Source organism: Cavia porcellus, unplaced genomic scaffold (assembly GCF_034190915.1).
Source record: "Cavia porcellus strain 051 isolate PalLab524CR breed Dunkin Hartley unplaced genomic scaffold, mCavPor4.1 scaffold_4, whole genome shotgun sequence".
Taxonomy (NCBI): domain Eukaryota; kingdom Metazoa; phylum Chordata; class Mammalia; order Rodentia; family Caviidae; genus Cavia; species Cavia porcellus.
In genome coordinates this window covers 47,557,190-47,579,595 of record NW_026947487.1, presented here as the reverse complement: position 1 = coordinate 47,579,595, position 22,406 = coordinate 47,557,190, and the positions used below count along the sequence as shown (strand labels likewise).

General features: G+C 41.0%; 1 protein-coding gene and 1 long non-coding RNA gene across 4 annotated transcripts in view; one reads left to right on the top strand and one right to left on the bottom strand.

The window, feature by feature from the left end:
- The window catches only part of Tpp2 (tripeptidyl peptidase 2), a 62,708-nt gene extending 52,820 nt beyond the window's left edge, over positions 1-9,888 (bottom strand). For 2 of the 3 annotated variants that reach the window (XM_013141413.3, XM_003477588.5), the window contains exons 1-2: positions 9,624-9,886; positions 2,860-2,988 (exon numbers count right to left, since the gene is read on the bottom strand). In XM_013141413.3, coding sequence (XP_012996867.1) covers positions 2,860-2,988; positions 9,624-9,788 — 294 coding nt within the window. In that variant the 5' untranslated portion in view covers positions 9,789-9,886. Of the gene's footprint in view, positions 1-2,859; positions 2,989-9,623 lie in introns of all 3 variants that reach the window. The other variant, XM_013141414.3, reaches the window with a different exon arrangement.
- Positions 9,889-9,970: 82 nt separating this feature from the next.
- LOC134475699 (uncharacterized) lies at positions 9,971-18,678 on the top strand. Its single transcript, XR_010046882.1, has 2 exons — positions 9,971-10,649; positions 11,366-18,678. It is a non-coding gene; the product is annotated as an uncharacterized LOC134475699 (long non-coding RNA).
- Positions 18,679-22,406: the final 3,728 nt, after the last annotated feature.

Here is a 22,406-nt window from a genome sequence, read left to right as displayed (position 1 = left end):
CACGAACAGTTGCTCCTCAGTCACAAAGCCCTGCCTTGGAGCCAGCTGAGTATGGAAGGAAATCTCCACAAACTTTTTTTTTTTTTTTTTTTTTTTTTTTTTTGGTCTTTTTCCTTTTATCGGTACCGGGGATCGAACTCACAACTGCCTGCTTGCACGGCAGGCGCTTATGCCGCTGAGCTAAATCCCCTGCCCAATCTCCACAAACTTTAAGCTAAATAAACCTCTCCTTCCTTCATTTTGGGCATTAGATATTTTGCCTCAGCAATGAAAGTAATTAAAGCAGACACCTACAGAAAACATCTGAAGTAAAATATTAGGTTTAAGGAAAGTGAAAAGGAAAAAAGTGAGAAAGAAAAGGTAAGGCAGAGAAAGAGAAAAGAAAAAGGAGAAGGAAAAGAGGATGGGGAAGGGGAGGCAGAAGAGGAGGCAAATAAAGGAGAATGGAAAGGAAAGCAAGGTAAGTAAACACAAGAGGAAGAGGAAGCTACAAACAGTGAAAAAGAAGAGTTCAAGATAATTAATACTCTTAGAGATACAATGTTATACCATGATATAAAACAATGCCCTGAATGAATAGGCTTTTACAATTACAAATAGGCAAAATTAAAAAGAAAAGAAGGAAAACGATAGAAACATAGTTTCAGAAAGGGACAGGGGAAGGAGGAGTGAAGAGAAGGGAATGGGGGAAAAAAAGAGAATCAGTATATATGTATATTATGTATGTCAAGAGAATACCAATAAAGTTATTTTTTAAGAAAATTTTAAAAATAGGCAAAATTTATTAAAATTCATACACAAGTTAAACAATAATGTTGAGAAAATATTTGAATTCTTTCAGGAAAGAAAAAAACCCAAGAAGTTTTTAGGACGCAAAATCACAAAATTATTCAATAGACAATCTAAGAAGATCTTTTGGAAATAAAAGGCCTAAGAACTAAATCTTAATTTTACAATATGCAAAATATCTAATGTAAAACTAGAACAAATTGGTAAATAAAAACTATTTGTTAAAAAAAGTATTGTATAGTACTTAGAAGTTCGAAGACAATTTAATGTATCAAAGATTAAGCCTGGCTAGGCTGAAATCAGCAGGGGATAGATCAAACAGGGGACTTTTCTCCCTGGAAATCTTATAAAAATACACATCTTAGGCCAGACGTACAATTCAGTGGCACAGCACCTACCTTGCAAGCACAAAGTTCCAAGTTTAATTCCTGGCACCAAAAAACAAAACAATACAAAACAAAACGTATCTTAAAATGATGCAATCATACTGAAAAGAATTAAAATTAAAATCTACATTATAGTGATGGGCTGAGAATACCTAGTAAGAGCTAATGAAATCTGCTATTGAATAGAGAAAATCTTACCAATGTTTTGATCTTATTAAATAAGGACTTGCATGGAACATACTCTACCTTTGAGCACCAGTTTAAATAAACCTCAGCACAGAGGTTTATTTAAAGTATGGGTTACTACAGCTATCTAAAAATAAACAACTAAGAATACACAAGAATTTATATGGTTCTAAATACATGAGACTTACTAGGAATGTTCCCTAGTTTCTCAGAGTAACTTAATTCTCTCCAAAATAATTCTGCTTATGTCTTAAAAATAGGATATCAAAGCACAGTCAAATTCTTGCCATCTTCCATCGTCATTAGCTAGTATTTCATGAACTGTTCTATGCTTTTTGGTTATCATTACTGTGAAGGCTCATGTCCAAAGCCCAATGCGATTATAGGTGCAGCTTTTGAAGAGATGGCTGGATCTCGAGTATGTGACGCTGGAATTGATAAACAGTGCAATGCCAGGATCAAGGGCACCGGATTAAGGATGCGAGTGTCATCAGCCCTAATTGGCTTGGTTAAGATACATACGGGTACAAAGAGCTGCGGTTCCTTGCCGCTTTGCTGCTTTCTGCCTGCTGTGAATTATTTCTCTTCTGTGACGCCTGTCTGACATGCCACCCTGCCTCGGAACCAGCTGATTATGTTTAACACTGACCTACGCCCCCAGTCCTTTTGTAATTATTTTTTATGTTTAGCTTTTCCAAGTCTTTCTACCAAAGACATCAGAAAAATACAATGCCAATCACTTACGTCAGTAACCATTATGATCTAAATATTTCTTCATGGTCAAGCTCACTGAGAAAATTATGATGCGACAGAAAATAATAAAGTTAAAACTCTATTTGGTCACTTTCTCCAACTTTCTACTCAAAACTTAAAACAGAACTTGCCAGCCTCATTGAAAAAATCTTAATCCTAAGTATTTTACTAAACAATAAAACAATAGATTCTTCTAAGACCATCCTGATGACCACATCTTCTGGTATTTATGGTCTTATGAGTCCCCTCCCATGAAGTGGGTGATAGATTTACTGACTCACTTCCAATGAATAGAATGAAGTGATGGGCTGTCACTTCCAGGATTCTTTTGTAAGTGATGGGTTAAGATTATTTTGTTAGAAGACCATGACTCTCATGTTGGACATGCTCACTGGGATCACAGATCACAGGATCACTCACCAGGATGAAAGAGCACCTTAGAGAGGGCCCTGTGGCAAAGAACCACACCCTACCTATAAGCCTCGAGTACGGCTGCTGTGACGGTCAACAGTGTGCAACTGCGCAAGACACTCAGTACTAGAAGCACCTAAGCCGCACTCAGATTTCTGACTCACAGAAACTGGGATGTAATAACTACTTGACACTTTAAACCATGAGGGCTTGGGGTATTTGTTATGCAGCAATAGGGTAATGATGACCCTGTTGCCAAATGTAAGCTAAAATATCAGGTGCTTTGAGGTTAACAGTACAAAAAAAAAGACAGAAATGAGGTAAAAGCTCCAACCTTAAGCACTCTTCCTGAAAGACCAATAATTTCACCATCTTTTGGCTCTACTTCTGTAGCAGTATTCACATCGCCACTTCCCGTTGTATCAATGATATCAATGATTTTTGGTTTTCCGTCAGTTGTAACCTGAAAATGAAGACAAAACATAAATTGTAGCTGTCAGGCTTTATCCTTAAGCAAAGCAATGTACACCCATATATGTGTATGTGTACTGCATAAAATTTCCTACAAAACTTAACAAGAAAATTGGACTATTTCAACCCAAAAATCTAACAAACACTAACAAAACTGAGTCATGGAAATAACACAGAATCCTTCAAGTGGTTTCATATATTCATTTAACAAACAATTATATCCTATTTTAGGTATCAAGGATATACTAGTGATTAACACACAACAATTTCTGATTTCACAGATCATATAGTGGGGAAAATTAAACATGGTAGGGAAACAGGTGACCTGAGCTTTCAATTTTAACCTTGCTGGTCAAGGAAGGCCTTCATGAGAAGGCAGCACTGGAGAAAAGATCTGAAGATGAGTTCCGGGCTGGCTAAGTACAAAACTTTAGGAGACAAATGTCTGGTGTACTTCATTACTGAACGCCACACCAGCGCTTCAGATTTAACAGATCCCAAGTTCAAACTTGATTATGGCCCCCATATGAGTTTTCTGGGGTTTGCTGTCTCAAGAGTCACCTCACAGCCAGGTGCTCAAGCCAGACTCCGAAGTCCTTCTCTGACTCTAGTTATATACTTAGCAGAGTTATCAGGAAATCCTAATGGGTCTTCCTCTAAAAGGGAGCTCAAATCTACCTTCTCTGATTTACACTAGCATTCCATCAGTCTCTTAAATCACTGGCATCTCTGCTTTCACAGTGCAGATCACCTCCTTGGAAGTGTTCCAGAGTACACTGTTGACCCCTACCAAATGTACTATCAAAATAAGCTGTATTTGATCAGTCTTCTGTAAGATTTTCAATGAACTCAAAGAGCACTCAAAATATAGAAAGCCACAAAGCCTGAGCCCTGTCATTCCTAGGCACTCGTGACGCTACAATACACTCATCTCCGTCCCATTCCTGGACCACCCTGAACTTCCTGCCTCTTGACTTTGGGCACTGGGTCCTTCTGCCTGGAACTCTCTAGCCCTCCAATTGTTTCCCAGGATTCAATCTTCTACATCAGTTTTCTAGTAGAGCATCACTCCCCTAGAGAGCCCTCCACAATGACTTCAAGTGGTCACCATCTGAAACTGGATTATTCTTTCACCCTCTACTTTGCTTCCTTCACAGAACATAACTCAAGTTGTAAATATATAGTTTGGTGATTTTCATCAGTTTGTTCTATTAGAACGTAAGCTTTGTAAAGGTGCAACTACGTTTTATTCACCAATGTACATCCAACACAAAACAGTGCTTTCCAAGCGCTCAATAAACATTTAAAAATTACGGAGTGCTCCAACAACAATTACTTAGCGTCAATTCTAATCATGGTAAAGTATGTTTTTTTGCCAGGCAGATTTTTATTTGAGCCATCTAAAGGTCTGCTATGGGAAACAGTAGTACTGTACTTTCATACTCTTTGCATGGGAAAAGTAATTTCTGGGCTCTTTCTGGGCTAGTTTTACAAAGAGAATTTGCTACATTCAAGATATGTGTATAAAGCTGGCAAGCAGGACTTGGGCACAGACACCGTGGGAAAAACCTTCAGCGGCTTAAAGAATTCACAGCCTTTGGGACAAGCTCACAATTCACTGCTGTGCAGGTCCCTCCCCGAGACCAAGCCTTCACCAAAGTGCACAGCACACAGCTCTGCGGAAGATAGGCCCAGGGAAAGAGACAACTCCCGAGGCAGAGAAACAAAGCACAAGTTTTTCTTCTCAAAGCAAAACAAGGTGTGGCTGATGGACCTCAACCCTTACTCCCAACAGGTCCCCATGGAACAACTGGGGCCTGAGCATCTGAGGGGACCATAAAGGCCTCTGGAGCAGCCGTTCATTTTATGAATAATTCCTCAGTTCGCTGTATAAACTACATCTAGTGGTTTATACTTTTAATAAGAATTCTGAAAAACATGAAGGCTCAAAATTGTAATTAAAAAAACTAAACATACCAAGATCTGATAAAATTATGGTAAAATTAATCACATATTGATTTTGAAAAAGATAGGCTAAGTATTACCTCAACTAATTTGAAAAGCATAGCAAAGAAAAATAGAAAATCTACCAAATTTTTAAAAATGGAAACAAAAAGTCAGCACTACCTCCTAATTAAAACTAGTTAGGCCACATATTAATGTAATTTATTTTAAAATATGTAATAGAAAGGTACACAGTGGCCTATCTTTATCTTGTTCAAAGAGCAAATAACTTCGATGACTTAAAATCAAGAATAGCAAGAGATTACTAATAAGTTAGACACCAATTCTTCTCATTAAAACCCTCAATATCTGTATTTAACCAAAGGAAAAAAGCATAAGGGGATCTAATGGCTTATTAACCATCTACCATTTCCACCAGCTTTACTTAAATCTCTCCCCTCATACTCTAATACAAACATATACTTAGAAGAAATTTGTGTATATGCAATTTTTCTATCCATGCATTATTTTTTTGGCACTGGCAATCAAACTCAGGACCTTGTGCTTACCAGGCAGGCACTGTGCTCCTGAGCTGTATTCCCAGCTCTGCTCATGTATTTCTTACTCTAACATTAAAGATAACTACTCCACTGGCGATAAAGATGGTGCTGGATATTCAATCCAATGGCAAACACCACCGCGCTCCACCTCAGCTCAGTGGAGGTTTAAAAAAAAGAGACAACAGAATTTAGGGTTAGAAAGAAGGCATGTTTTAAAGACAAACTATGCGAGAATTCTGCAATGGAGCTTTGGAAGAAAGAGGAAACTGAACTGCTAACGCTGGAATTATATCCTTCAGCATTATACAGAATAATTACAGACAGTGCCATGATAATAAGCCCCGTGTCCAGGGTGGGGGACTGAGAAATGGGCTGTGTTTGCCCACATCAACAAGCTACAGGTTTTCACAAAACATCAAGAATGAAAGTTGCCTTAGGTCTTCATTGTAAAGGCTATGGTAGAGGAAATGAAGATTGGAAGGCATTCACTAAACATTTTAAGAGAGGACCAGAATAATAATAGAGGGTGGTGGTGCTTGCAAAATATCCTAAGTAAAACAATGGGAAATGCATATTTACTTAAAACTTCAGAAGACACTGAATATATTCTCTTAAGCAAGACATGATTTCATAAGCAAATACTATTCAGTGATTTTTTTTGTTCTGAGAGCATATAATCTTTGCTTCCAGAAAGTTTATTATTAGTTGAGAAGACAGATGAATAGAGATAATTATAATACAAGGCAGTTAATAATTGAGGTTAAGGACAGTATGAAAATATACAAGAACACAAAACCCAGCTTTCTGGAATGAGGGATAGCCAACTCAAAGAGAAGGAATAAAGTTAAATTAGTAGCCAATTATACACACCATTACTTATTGTATTCTTACATTCTGATAGAAATAAAGGTACATTTTTATAGGATTACTTGTATCTTCCTGCCCCTTTTATTTTCCACTGGGAAATTACACGTCTTAATGATGCATGTGTACACATTTTTTTCTATACAATCAAAATATTTAGCATTACAAATAAATTTCACCCAAAATGAATGGAGGGGGCGCCGAAGATTGGATGCTTGCATGTGGCTAAATAAGCACTCTCCCACTGCCTGAGCTATATCCCTAGCCTTACACAAAAAATTTTGACATTCGCTTTCTAAGAATTTTAACTTAACCAGGAACAAGGTAAACAAAGGGGAACAGCAAAATGAAACATTTAAACATTTAAAGTTAGCAAGAGATGAACAATTTGCTGTGAGAGCAAAGAGGGGAAAAGAGCGCTTAGTAGGAATTCAACCCTACTCATCTTTGAAGCCAAGACTAATGTAAGGCATTTCAATAGCTAGGGGGGTCAATACCTAGTGGAATCTTCAAAGAATGAAGCAAGAGTTTGTAGGGATTGTAGATTAAACACCACACGCAAAGGTCTGTGCTGGGCAAAACCTGCTACATCTGCATGAGAGGAGATGATGACGTTCAGGGGAAGCACAGGGTCTGGATGGATGGAACTGACACTACCCACGCGGGGGAGGATGCAACCGGATGATGAAGTCTCAAATACATAGCACAAATTTTTGGATTTTTTTCTCAAAAGCAACTGTGATCCCAAACTGCTTTTGCTCTGAACAAGGATTTTTTTTTTCTAAAGGGAAAAAGTCTGGCAGTGTGAAGCATGGATCAAAGGGAAGCAAGCCTGGCGGCAAAAGGAGGCCTACTGACAAGCCCAAATTCCACCCTGTGCTCAGGATCTGACTGGACTGGCTCTCACTGGCCCCCACCTCGCCACCAGTCCCTGTAAGTCACCAGTGTGTGGGGCTGGCCCAATGTGAGGAAATATTTAACTGTTTATGTAATCATTACTCCTGATGCTGCGACTTTCAGTGTGCCCAGTTATTACCACAAAAGAGAACTTGGCCAGAGGAAGTCAGCAACTCACTGTGTCCTTCCCAGTTTGCACTGGTGCCCCCAGCTCTTTACTCAGAGCCCACTGGCTTTCTGAACGGCCTGCTCAGCCTCCTCTTCCCTCTGTTTCATCCTTTCTTTCCCTTCAATTTCCATCCACCTTCTTTACCTTAATGATGTATATACACAGATCCATAAAATAACTTTGTCAAAGCCTAGTGGAAACAAAGGCTTGTAAGTTCATTTATTTGTAGGCCACCGTTCTGAATTTCTTTTAAAGTGGCTGTGATTAGGTCAGCATCAGCAGTAACGCTTTCATCTTGGGGCTGGGGATTTAGCTCAGTGGCATAAGCACCTGCTTGGCAAGTTCAAGGTTGTGAGTTTGATCCTTGATTCCACCAAAAAAAAAAAAAAAAAAAGTAATGCTTTCATCTGAATATTTTGCTTGAATGTTTGTTATTACTTGCCAATATCAAACACACATTTCCACTTCTTACAGTTGATGTGTGAAGACTTGAGCACTAATTCCTACTAAATACATTTACTTTTAAAGATTAGTGCTTAATATTTTTCTTGAGCACTTTAAAAATCAATCTTACCAATTTTCATAGCAACACAGAGAGTATTATTGTTAACTTTATAGGGAGTAACAGAACAATCTGATAAGCAGATCTGGAAATTGTACCGATTTTTACTAAGCAGCACAGCTCCAAATTTTTCTTGAGCCTCTCATTATGCTGACAAAAGAACCAATGAACCACTTACCCCAGCTGTTTTCCTCCCACTTATCTCTACAAAAAGTAAATAAATACACACCACAGGAGAACAGGAAGCATCACTACTCTGTAATAAAGCCCCAATGAAGTGACAGCGGTCATTGTTTTAAGACTTCAGTGTTATTTATAAGTGAACAAAGAATTAATTACGGTTAAGCAGAACGAACTCATCACCTGCTCCTCTTTTAAATGACAGAAGCTGTCAGGTAAGGCCACCCTCAGGTGTGCTGCATGGCAGAGCAGTGCCAAAAAACACCTCTGAGCATGGCCCCAGAGAAGGTTTACATACAGTGGCCAGACTGCTTCCTTTTCACCCCAGAATTAATTTCGAACCTCCAAAACGCCACTTCAGTTACCAGAGGGCACAATAAAGGATCCAGAGGCAAAGGAACGTCATGGGGAGATTAAACACCATGGTTTCATGTACAAGGGGGCCAAGATACACAAATTAAGGGACTACTGATGAAGTCACTTGCACACAATAGGGTCACTCAAGCAAGGACCTGGGGTACGGATTTTTTTTTTTTGTACCTGGGATTGAACTCATGACCTCACACTTGCCAGGCAGGCGCTTATGCCATTGAACTAAATCCCCAATCCTGAGGTACGGATCTTGAACGAGGGCTATATTCTGCTTATTAGTGGAATTCTGTAAAATGCCAAATTTGCAAAATTTAAAGTTTCAGGACAGAATGCTTTTAACAGAGATTTAAAAAAATACCTCTCCATATTGTCCCTTGATCTAAAGATTTTTAAAGTTCCCCAGCAAAACTAAATTTTCAAAAACCACAACTAAAGTGTGTTCGCTCATGTTTGGGGGTTTAAAAAACGAGCATTATTTCTTAAGGCCTGAAAAGTTCACCAAAACCAGCGAGAAAACTGACTTCTCATGTCAAAGACTAAACCAGGGGATTCAATGACACTGAACAAGTAACACTGCAGAACGCTTAAAAATAGAAACGACAAAACTATCAGAAGAAACAATTCCGGAAGTGGGCTGAGTTATCTTCTGGAAACCCGGCTCTGGAATTGCAAAGATAGACGACTCTTTCCAGAAGCAAATCGCCAGAACCCCAACAATAACAATTAAGTTCTGCAAGCTCTGTTGCTCCATGTGTCCTAACCGCTGCTCCCCATCATAAATACTGAAACACATGAGGCGAGGATCGGTTCCTAGACCGCCGGGACCTGCAGCCCGGCGGCGTGGTCGGAAGGCCACCGACCTCTGCGCCTAGGCCGGGGGTTCCCCGGGCACCCGCGCCGGCCACGCCGCTTTTGTCTGGGCCGGGCACTCGGCCCAGCTCGGGCCCCGCGTCCCCTCGTGGACGCTGGTCCTCCCGCCCCGGCCGGGTCAGCCGCAGCCAGGGCTCCGGCCTGTGGGCGCCGGGGTGCGTCCTGCTGCGTCGCCGTCGCCCGCGCCCCGGCCCTTGGGGTCGCCTCACCTGCATCCCCGGAGCCCCGGGGTCGACCCCGGTGTCCAGGACAGCTACGAGCACCCCTCGCCCGTCATACTCCGGGTAGCGGCAGAGGAACGAAGCGGCCCCGGTCTCTTTCTTGGGCAGGAGACCATGGAAAGGGAAGGGCTCCTCGGTCGCGGCGGTGGCCATGGACGCAGGACGGAGGACGGACGAGGAAGAGGCAAACTGCCAGGCTGAGCGCAGACAAGCGGCGCGAGGACACCAGGGCGGCCGCGGGCCAGAGGAGGGGGCGAGGGGCGGAGCCTGGAAGCCACCCGCCAATCCTTGGCGTCCAGAGTGAGACAGCCAATCACGCGCAGCTACGTCAGCTAACGGCGCCGCTCCCAGGAGCTAAACCCGGGAGTTGCCGCGGTTGCAGCGAAGTGGGCGGAGTCTGGCCCCGGCAGTGGAGGCGGTGGCTTGGCGGCTGGGATCTTAAAGAGAACTGCGTTTAAGCTGCTTGCTAGCAAACTGCTGGCCTTCAAGCAAAGCGTTCTGAGGTTCTGGCCAGGATTATGAGAAACGAGAAAAAGAGAGAGAAACGAGCCACATGTCAGAATTAGCGGCTTCCCCACGGCCCGGCGAAGGACGGTTTCCGAGCTTGAGGTCGAGAGGGAAACTGGCGCCGCCGGCCGAGCGAGGGAGGGGCTGCTCTTGCGTCCCAGGCCTTGGGTTCAGAGAAAGAGGCCCAAGAGTCGCGGTGAAGGTTTTGCTCGGGTCGTGGCGTCCTGAGGGCCGGGATACGGTGTGGAGAAGCAGCGGTTTGGGGTTCAGTCCACAGGAGGTGGGTTGCGGGCCCCGCAGCCCGAGACAGAGCGCGGCTCCGATTGGGCGTCTCCTGTCCCCCTCGCTTACCCTTGGCAGCCGGGATTTCTGAAGAACATTTTTTTAATAGATTGAAGTGCCCAGTTACCCCTTAGGGGTGTCCGCTCAATTATCGAGTTGCAATTTTTCAGTTTTGGATCGGCAGTAACGGCGCCGAGTGGCTTTCGTGATTTGTGTTCATCCAAGGTAATAAAATCATAGCTTTCTGTGTGGGTGTGCCTACCACAAACCCCTTCGGCAGTCTGCTAAGGCAGTGCTTTTTGGACAGTACAATGAACTGTCAGAGCCTTTTTAAAAAATGTTTACTACGAAATCTATAGGATTGTAAAGACAACTTTGCTGAAAGCACAGTTATCGAAAATGTTAAAACCAGTTTTGTTATATTGCGCTAGCTTTGCATATGTGTACATGTGTGCTGCCTTTGCACTGAAGGAGCTAGTGCCAAGTTTAATATTTGTCATTTCAAAATTTGAGGTGCTCATAGATGTTTTCAGATGTATGTAACGCAATTTTTACTGGTGACAGCTTAACATTAACAGCTAATACTACTCTGGTTAATAGCTACATTTATAATTTAAAGAAACATTAATGGAAAAGTTGGTGAAAATCAAGATGCAGTTTTTTTCCAGTACAGGTTTTTGAACCATTGGGTTCTCTCCACAGACTCCAAGTTAAGACTGTGTGGTAAAGAATCCTTATATATGTATGTCAGTCTCCAAGCCACAAGATTTAGAAATGGCCATGTGGAGTTTTCTGCTGGTTCCTTGACCACTTCTTTATTCCATAAGGTTACAGACACATGTTCTTTTTAATGAAGAGAAAGAGTAGAAAAGTTGTTTTCTTTCTTATTCCCAGCTGTGCTTACATTACCTCTAGAAAAGAATTTTCAATTGCTTATACAGGAAGAAGAGAATGATAAACTCAGAAGACATTCAATATAGAACCAGATATTTTCAAATGAACCATATTATAGTCATTTCATTTTACACCAGAGGAAACAAATGGATGAACTGACTGCTATGGGTGACAAAACAAGTTATTATGGGAGGCCTAGATTCCTGTTTTCCTGTCTGTCCCCAAAGCTCTCTGCCACACCCGTTGTGCACACCTGCCAAGGCATGATTTCCGGCCCAGTGACTGGGTAGAGAATGAGCTGCTCAGTATGAAAACCTAAGTGGCAGTACTTTTACGAGATTCCTGTAACAATATTCTTTAACTTTATTATGTTTTATTGCATAGCCTAAAGTTTTAGAAAAATTATATATGTATCTCTTTGTACAGTTGTAAGATGACATCTAAATTTGTTCTTTGAATTTAGGACATTATAAAGGACATAATTTGGGGCATCTTATAAATATCAGCATTATAAAGCATCTGGATCACTCATTTAATTATATTCACTTAAATGTAACCCTGATATGTACCATTATCTATAAAATACTTGAAATTTTTAAAAAGTGAATTTACTTTACTTTCTTCTTGAAACTTTGTTTCCATTGTACAGAGGATTTGATTCTAATATTTACACTTAGAATGGAAGGTCATATTAGTTACTTATCATTTTATTAACAAAAGTATGTCTAATTAAGTTTTTAAAATTTTCTGGCATTAAATTTCTTTTGGACTGATATGTTTCAATTACAAAGTTGATCAAAAAAACATGAATTTTAAGTTTTGATTAAAAATTACAGAACCTGGACTGGGAATATAGCTCAGTGGTAGACTACTTGCCTAGAGTGTACAAGTTCTTATAGTCAGTCTTAGCACTGCAATATATATATATATATATATATATATACACACACACATACACACACACACACACATGAATACGTGGAGAATAAATTTTTTTTTTTAAATGCAGCTTTAGGGCTGGGGATTTAGCTCAGCGCTTGCCTTGCAAGCATGTGGTCGCGAGTTCAACCCCTAGTACCAGTAAAAAAAATGCAGCTTTAAAAAGATGCTTGGTATATCATATTTCTGTTGACAGGACTACTGCAGGTGCATGGACAAGGTTTCCATGTCTACTTCTTTGTAAAATTAGAACCTTCAGATGATAACCTTTTAGGGAGCAAAACTAGCATATAGAAGTATTATATGACTTGCTTTAAAGGTAACATGAGCAAGATTCAGAAGCATAGCGACTCCTATTTTATGAACCACTTATGACAAGTGTCATCCTTTGCCTAAATTGGAGAGGTGGATTTAATGAGACATGAAAAGTTTGATGTCTTGGTTACTTTAATCTTGCTGAGACAAAATACTCAATGCTCCAAATTAAGGAAGGAAAAGTTTATTTAGTTCACAGTTTGTAGAGATTTCAGTCTGTAATCAGCTGGTTCCGAAGCAGAATGGCATGAAAAAGAGGTAACAGTTCATGGCCATAGAAGACAGAAAAAGCAACAAGAGCAAAAAAGGAGGACAGGGGAGAAGCAAGCCTCTTCCTCTTTTATATTGTACACAGACTTCCCTAGGTAGGGTGGATCCTTTATACCCAGACCGTCTTCATGCCCTCTTACACAGGCTCAGGAGGTTTACCAAGCGAAGACCCTAGCCCCCTCCTGAGTAACTTAGTTAAACTTCTAAACTTCTCAAGTGGACACAATATCAACCATTAAAATCCATCCCTTGTCAACTTGGCAACATTTCTTTAAACAGATTTCCAGATACAAAGACATGCATATTAGCATCTCATAACTTGAACATTATAACACAGGTTTAATAATTCTTAAAAACTGCTAGTAAGTCAATCAACATTATATTACATTAGAACCGAAACATTCTAGCCCTGGGCCCCCCAAAACTCATATACATCCCTTTTTGCTTTACCTGCTTTTGCTGTCTTCTGCTGCTGTGAATTGTTGGCTCTCACCACGGCCACCCTGCCTTGGAGCCAGTTGATGATGGACTGAAACTTGTACAAACTGTGAGCTAAATAAATCTTTCCTTCCTTAATTTTGGACATTGTCTTGTCCCAGCAACAATTAAAAACCAACCAGGACATTTGACATGATAGAAAGGACTTACTAAAATACTATGTATAAATGTATATGTATTCTTACGCACAGAGAACATACTTGAATCTGTTTACTACTGCAGGAGACAGCAAAGTTTCCCTACTGCGTTCATCTATTCAGTCTCAGGACATCCCAGGAAGCTGACTGGAGCCTCTTGGGTGGATTGCTATAGATCTCAAGAAGCGTTACCCATTTTCTTCAGTGTGCCTCATTTTCTACAAGTGTAATGATGTAGGAAAGGTTTGGAAAGTCCGTGTTTGGAGGAATCCAAATAAAAGCTGGTGGTAATAAATTTTTAGTATTAGAGATTATGTTTTAATTGCTCTCCCCATTTTAATTGCTCTCTCCTTCCATGGCAATCTTTACTCCAAAACCAGGCAGAAAAAAGTAAATAGAGCTTTTGCTATTAAGAAAGTTTTACCTCAAATCTCTCACTGTTGAGCAAAATAACCTAATAAATATCCTATCTGTAGTTGCCCTATTATCTCTCAATAGCTTTCCCTGAAATCCTCATTTAATCATTCCTTGCTTTCCAATCATTCTAATGAAATTCCTTCATCCTCATCCATCTGCCTAAGTGTTGAATTATCCCTTTATCCAGAGTATACACCCTATATATGGTGCCTGCCCACTAGTCATTTAGTAGCAGTCTTGGTTATCTGTCTTGTATGTAAAATTCAATACTGTCTTTGGTTTCAAGCATCCATTAAGGGTCTTGGCATGTACCTTTCCCACAGAGAAGAGGCAGACCACTGTAACTATAAACTACTATATAGGAATTGAGGTGTGCATGGCTGGTATACTCTCTGTGGTGAGACAATTTACTAATAGGAAGTCATACAGAATTATTAGCAAAGCAAGGAGAAAATTATTTAAATAACTAAGATTGTGAAGTCTATGAATTGATAGTACAAGGCAGTGACAAATGGCCATCTGTATGCCTTCCTGTGTAGACATCGCCATTTAGGGGCCAAGGAGAACTGGCTTGGAGAGTCTGGAAACCTGAAGTTCAGCCCTGGCTCTGCTGGCTTATGAGAACTCCTCTTGGCCTCCATTTCCTTGCTTACATGGGAAGAAGTTATTGGAGACTCTTTTCTTCTTTTTCTTAGTGTTGAGCATTTTATTGTTTTAAAAGTTTTACATTTGCAATTCCCTGAGATAAAGGAGTACGGTGCTGAACCTTGAAATCTTTAATGCTTATCTGTTGGCTTAGATGTTGTAGTGCTTTACTTCTTTCTGTTAAGTACTCTGTGAATTTATAGTCTTGATCCTGGGCTAAAATTGTGTATCGTATTCCTGAAGGATGTTCAGAGCAGTCTTGCCAAACTGATGGTTCTCATCAACTAACAAAGCCCCAGTTCTAATGATCCTGCCAAGTTCTCCACTTTGCTCCTCAGACATCTAGAGAACATAAAGAGATGACACTGAAGATGATGTGAACCATTTTAACATGGTGACAGTGAGCAAAGCCACCATTGGCTGCAAAATGGAACAAACAGCAACCATTGGTTTGCGTTGGGCCTACTGTTAAGTGGCGGGATTTTTAATTTCAGGTACTGTGTTGGGTAGAGTTAGACAAGTCAGCAATGAAAATCTTACTCCATTTCTCCCATCAATGTTTGACCCTTCTCCTGATGATGACTAGCCAGCTCTTCTGTAACCAGAGGTACACCTCTTGGAGAATCTGGGCAGAACAGTAAATCCAGTGGCATCCAAAAACTGTCAGAGCTTGTATATTTAAACACATAAGAAAAGTATGTGGCAGTGGGTTGGTTTTTTGTAGGTGGACTGTGTCCTGGGAAGATTGGAAGGGCTTAGGGAACAGACTTCCCTCCATTTGCAGCATAAACAAGATCTCTGTTGGGCACAAGCTCTAATCCTGAGGCCCTCTCTAAGGCCTCCAGATGCAAAATGTTCAGTAAAGAACTGCTTCAAACCTCTGGGACAGTCAAGATAGTCAAGGCTGTGATGAGAAAGTAGATAAGCCCAAATTTCAGTGTCAGAAGTCACATTCCTCACTCAATGTTTCCTCATCAGTTTCAAGTCAGCAAGGGTTATGCTCGAAGCTGGTCCTGCTCTTGGATCTGGGATGAAGGAGCAGGGATGAACTGTGGTGGCAGGGCACTGTGATAGGGCAAACTAGGAGGTAGGTCTTCCATCTTCCATCACCTCTGCTCACTTTTCATTGACCCAAGCAAGTCCTAAAACCAAGCTCAAATTAACGAGGACAGAAAAATGCATTTTGTTATATGCTGAGAAGTCTTAAGAACAAGTTGTAGGCAGATTCTGCCTGGTGATGGCCCTCTTCCTGGTTCGTGAATGGACATCTTTTCTCTGTGTCCCGACATGGAGGTAGTAAGGCCTTCAACTTGTGACTTAATCACTTCCTCCCTTTTCAATACCACTTCTTTGGACTAAAGTTTCAACATAAGAACTTGGGGTGGATGCAAACACGTAACCTACAGCAGGAACAATAAGGATATTTGGATTGTGTCACTGCCACACCCTCACCTATGTTTACTTTTACACTGGCGAAACATTAGTAATGTATCTACAGTGGGAAGTGCACCTCCCTCTGTAGTTAGTAGCCTGGCATGAACTGCTAGTAGACAGTGAGGAGGAGATGGTCACCCAGAAAAACAGTACAGCAAATATTTGTACTCCAGGTCATCTCGAGCTATAAACCATGCCCTTCCTAGGTGAAAAATCCAGTTCTCTAATATCCAATTATTTCTCACACTGTTTCTTACTCAGAAATTTTTCAATCTTTGGCTATTAGTTTAACATTTACTATTCAAGCTATTTGGTTATCACTTATTGCGTAGTATTGCTGTCTCTGTTACTTTGGTGTTCTTCTAAGTGACAAAAAAAAAAAAAAAAAAAAACCACATTAGAAAAATAGAATAACACAAGCAGGGGATTTAGCTCAGCAGCATAAGCGCCTGGCTAGCAAGCATAAGTGGTGAGTTCAATCGCCGGTACCAACAACAAAAACAATGACAACAACAAAATAGAACAGCATTACTCTTCGTGGTATCACAGGAAGATATGGATGCCAAAAAAGACATTTCACCTTGAGGAGTGTAAAAGATTTTAGGTCTCCTCAAATTGTGTATCCTAGAAATATGTTGGGTATACAAAGCCATCTATAATATACAGGTATAGACACATACATAACTCCTCTCTTTTTTTTTTTTACATAAATGGTAGTATAGTACATATTCTCCATCCTGTATTTTGTTTTCTTTTTGCAATACTTACTGATGAATGTAACTACATATAATTATTATTAGTCATGCATATTTTTAATTTATTTGGACATGTCATTGTTTATTTAACCCTGTGGATTTGTTTTCAAATCTCTTGTGAAATTGGCAATAGGCACTTGACTGAAAGTTCATTTGTTCCCAAAATATAAATCTTTCAGGCAATAAAAATCTTCAGTTCTGAGAGACTCAGATTACCATCTATTGCTTGTATAAATTCCATTGCCATCTTCAGAGGAATTCAGTTTAAGTCTATGCTGAATGGGCAGGAAGACTGTAGCCCACCTCTTTCTGGCAGGAGGTGATTGTCAGGAGTGGACTCCTTGCCTGAGGCAGACAGAAGGAAACACATAGCTATGCAGTGCACGGTGGAGGCTTAGTATGAGGTTCATGAATGCCAGATTCCCAGGGCTTGGGGTGGAGGGTGCCCTAAAACCTCCACTGGCCCAGCACCTCTCTCTAGCTCCACTCTTAGAAAGTCCAAGTTTTCAGAACCTCTGCTTTTAAACTGCCATGTGATCCCACTGCATATTTCCAGTAAGCATTCCTTTGACTTTCTTTGGGTTTTTCTAAAGTGCTTTCCTGGAGCAGAGCAGATTGTATGTTAGCTTTCTTTCAGTTACTACTAACTGAGAGAGTCAACTTAGAAAGAACAAAGCCAATCTTGGCTGTTGGCTTCAGGGGTTTCTGTCTTTTCCTTTGAGCCTGTGAGAGCACATCCTGGTGGGGATGCTTGGCAGAGTGAGACCATTCACTCACCTTTTGGCGAGGAAGTGAAAGAAGAGTCGGGGTTGGGGTCTTATGATCCCCTCTTCAAGGGCATGTTTCTGTCCCCTGAAGACCTCCTACTACACCCAGCCCTCACCTGCAGGGTACACCACATCCCAGTGGTGCCACGCATCTTTGGGGGGCGCTTGAGTCACAAGATCAAGGTCAGCAATTTCTTAGCATAGCGAACCCTGTCTCAAAATTTAAAAAGAGTCAAGGGATGGAGTTGTAACTCAGGGTGAAGCCCTTGAGCTCAGTCTCCAGGACCACACACATGTGCATACACATACACAATCATTCTAAATTATGGTACTATATTTGTTTTGTTTCATCCTAATTCCTGATGTGTAAACGCATTCTCACTGAGTTTTCTGACTGGAAGTCACCCGATGATGATAGCGTGCATGAAGTGGGGCGGGAAGGAATTGCTCCTGCCTGAATGGCGTCACTCTAGGAAGTACCGCAGAGAGCACTGGGGCCTGCTGTGGTTCAGGGTTGGACTTGGTAATCCAGAGCTGTTGTCACATGCATCATTTGCACAGCATTGCAAAAATCCCCACCATCTGGCCACACTTGCCATGCCAGAAAAACACTTTAGACACAGGATTCCAATTAAAACCTAATCTCAGTCATCATCCTACAGATCCTGAATTGAACAAGAGGTGGGGAGCATAAGAGCAAAACATCAGAAGGATCTTGCCTTCTGTGTCTAGTTCCATCACAAATTAGCTACCTGACTCTCGTCAAGGCCTCCAGCCCCATGCCTATAAAACTGAGGGTTTTATGAGTTACAGAGGAAAAAATATCTTTCAGAGTGGTGAAATATACATTCCATTACTGTCATGTGGCACCTATGGTGTAGAGACTCAAAAATGCTGCTCGCAATCATGTTTAGCGTTCCACTACATGTAAAGGCTTACGTGAATCAGGCAAGCTGATTTTGTTTAAAGGACTATTAAGTTTGCAAGACAGGTGTTTTAAAAATCAAAGTAAGCATATATAGGAAAGGTACCTTACAAGCCTGTTTCTTGAGGTAAATCAAGGGACTTATTGTTTGTGGATGTTACTTTTTGCTGGTCCTACAATTTAATTTGTTTTGTCAACATGTTGGATCTTACAGAACTATTTTTCATACCATTAATAAAATAATTAACAAGTGGAGAACTGGTTTCAAAAGTTCCTTTGTGTGTGCACGCATGAACGAATATGGCAGCGTTTTGAGGTGTCAGACTGAAAATTCTCCAGTCTTCCAAGGCAGACTTTCAGTATTTCTTTGGAACAAACCAATTTCCTAAGTAGTCATAAAGTTTATGAGGTGTTTTTGGAGAAAACAGAAAAAAGCCACATGGAAAGAGATTTTTAAAAAGGAAATCTTAATTGAATTTTTCAAAGATTTTTGTATGCTATTTTATTAGTTTGAAAAAATCTTTAACAATTTATGAGTTTGAAAAAAACTTTAACATATTCACAGACACACCCCATACATTAAAATCAGGAGGCAGTTATCACTTGAATACTGAGAAAAATATTTCCTCAACCACTGTCTCCAAACTTGCACAAAGATCTGAATCACCCAGTGCTGTTGGTAAAATTTCCTGAGTGTTCTGCATAGAACTACTGAATCCCTGTGTCTGCGAGAGTCTGCAGTAATCTGTATTTTTGGTACCAGGGATCAAATTTATGACCTCTCACGTGCAAGGCAGATGCTTACACCACTGAGCTAAATCCCCAGCCAAGTAATCTGTATATTAAACACAGACCATAGGTAATTATTCTCACCAGGGAGCTTTGTGGGACATTGAGTTCAACTGTACCTACCTGCTGAATTCAGTCCTAAGACAATTCTGTAGTACAGAATGAGAACTGCAAAGTTTAAGACTTTTTTTTTTTTATCCCATTAGGTGATGTACCATTATCAGTTTCTCATCTCCCAGCTTCAAACTCCCCTTTCTCTGCTTCCCAGTGTGATGATGGACCTGGCGCCCAGCCCATGTCTTCTTAGCCAACTGGCCCCATTTTAAGTTTTGCCAAATTTTTACACTTTGGATCACCAATTAGCCCCTCCTAGTATCATAAGAACCCTTGGGCTAGGCTTTTTTTTCTTCCAAAAATGGAAACTACAAGGTTTTTTTTAAACAACATTTTTCTTGGGAACCCACTGGGATTAAGTTCTTCCTTTGAAACCATTTCAAGGTTTTCCATACTGTTAAATGTGTTTTTCTTTTTTTCTTCAAATCTAAGGCTTTCCTTGGTTTTTAATTCCCTCCTGGGTGTCTTCCTGTTGTCTCTCCCCTGCTGGTTCTCCAAAGTCAGCATGCTCTGAGGCAGTCCACCCACACCTAACTCCTATGGTGAGGAAATCCAGTTGTGGCTTTAAATCACATTTACACTCCAAAGACCAGCTAGACTTCACTCTGAATATCAACTTACTGCTTGGTGTCTTCACTTGGATTTCTGCTGGGAATATAAAACTTTGCATTCTGTAAACTTAATCTTTGGATCTTCTCCAATTTACATTCATTCCACTTACTAGAATCACCATGTTTCTAATCACTCAGGCCAGAAACTCCATCTCCTCACTGTTGGCCTACATTCAATCTGGCAAAATCTGTTTGCTCTCTCCTTAAGATGCACCCAGAATCCGATCCCTTCTAGTCCCCTCCACTGTGGACTTCTTCATCCAAGTCAACATGGTGAGGTTCTCTGATTTAGGAGAAGGCTCCACTGGGATAAGCTAGGTTACATGAATCAAAGTGATCTCCTGAATCTCAGTGCCACAGAAGGTGTTATCTGTCTCTGGTGCAAATGCCATGACATGATTCCCTCACGTGGTCTGTTCCGATGCTGGCTTCAACAGCAGTTGTGTCTAGAACATTGACACCCTATTACATGGCCAAGGAACAAGGAGCATGGTAAATGATGAGAGGGCTTTGAAAGATTTGCGTGGACCTGCAATATGTTCCCTCTGCTTCCATTGCATCAGCCAAAACAGGGACATGTTTAGTGCAACAGGAATACACACCCAACTCTTGTTATTCATACAGGTTGTGTTCTAGTGGGTCATAGCAAAAACTGAATTAGCAAATACTGAACCATTACTTCTTGGCTAGGAAATACAGGGCCAGGATCTTGTGAGTCTCTGTCACAATATTTTCATCAACTGAAATACTATTCATCGTCATCCATGTGAAACGAGCTGGACTCCTCAGGATTGAAAACTTGTTCTCCCACATAGCCCTTTTCCTGTATAAACACTGACAAGATGCTTCTTTAATCTGCGTGTTGATATTGGAAGAGTAGAAGCAAAAGCATCACTGAGACTTGGTTGCAGTTGGTCTCACCAAGTTAAGGAGGACTTTGAAGAAATAAAAGTTATTTGGAAGAACCCCAGTGGTTTTCGTGTGTGAAGAGAGGATGAAGTAGTGTTCTGAGGCCCCTTACACCTTCCAACTTGTCTCAGACTCTGTCCTAGAACCCTGGGATGAGAAAGCAGGACCCCTACTTCTTGGGCTTCATGATGGGTATGTAGAGTCAGGGCATGAGGTGACAGAAGGACAACATACCCAGGGGGATGGCAAGACAGTGGCTACATATCTGTGACTGTTATCAGCTCAGAGGAGCACAGCTGGAGACAGACACCTTAGATTGCAACTTAACTGACCAATCCAGACCCAGATCAGGTGCTTCCAGCCGTTAACTGAGTTAGCATGGATTCTTTACCCAGGTAAGTCATCTGCCCCAGCAGCTGTTTCTAACCTTCTCCCCTCCTGGTCTGCAGGACCTGCTCACCTGTGACCCTAGCATTCTTATGCCACAGGGCCTTTCAGAACTAGCATTCCAGCCAGGAAGGTTGTAATGTTTTCCTCACCGAAGGTAACAGGACTTAAATTTCTTTGTTTTTGGCTTCAAAAACAATACTTCTAAATCAATGGTGGCTCATCAGTCTGGCCTCTTTTCCCTCGAATTATGATATACTATAAATGCCAAATTTGCCCACTTTCTGGATTGGCCTTATATATAGATTAACAAGTTTCCCATTTCTTTTTCTAGATGTATCTTATTGTTGATTCATGAATATTAAACTCAGGGGCAGCAGCCCAACAACTTATGCCTGAGTGGAACGTATGCACATGGCAGCCTGATCTTCTCCTAAAGACCAGGAAGTGGTAGTTTAGCAAAATTACCAACCAGCAAAACTACCCACCAAAAATACACACAAAACATGCAAAAAGAAAAAAAATTCAGTGACTAGAACTTGGAAAGGACATTCGTTTATGGTATGAAACCTGAAACAAGAAAGAAGACATTGTTTTGACTTTGCTTGGGAATTTTATCCATTGGGCAACTCAAAGGTTTTCTTTACTTCAGATGCTTATTCTGTGACAAATAATTCACAGAACAAGCAAGCTGGAAATTGTGGAATGCAAGAAAGAATGCAGCTGGACTGTACCATTCGCCTGCAGGGAGAGTCCAGAATTTTCTTAACAGTCATGGAACTGATCCACTTCCTGGTCTCCGCAGGCAGTATTATTTCTTTATTCTCACCCAGCAGCCAGAGTGACTGGTTTCAAAGCACTTGAAATCGTGTGGCTTTTCTAAAAGCTGCCTGTTAACTCAAACTCCACTGGAGAGCTTCAGTAGCCTTCCAGGCCCACAGTTAGGCCTTGCCCTAAGCCCTGCTCCTCCTCGCATCTCACTCTGCTTATCCTCTCCAACCAGTAGCCAGTTGCTCCCCCTGCAGGTATTCTTCCCATGGCTTTTTTCTCACTTCATCCTTTGTTAAATGCCATCTTACAAGGGTGCTCTTCCTTGCCAAACTGTTTAAAATTGGCATGTAGGTTGTAGGCTTTTTTCTGCAATGGTGCCCGTGCACACTTACACTTTCTAAAAAT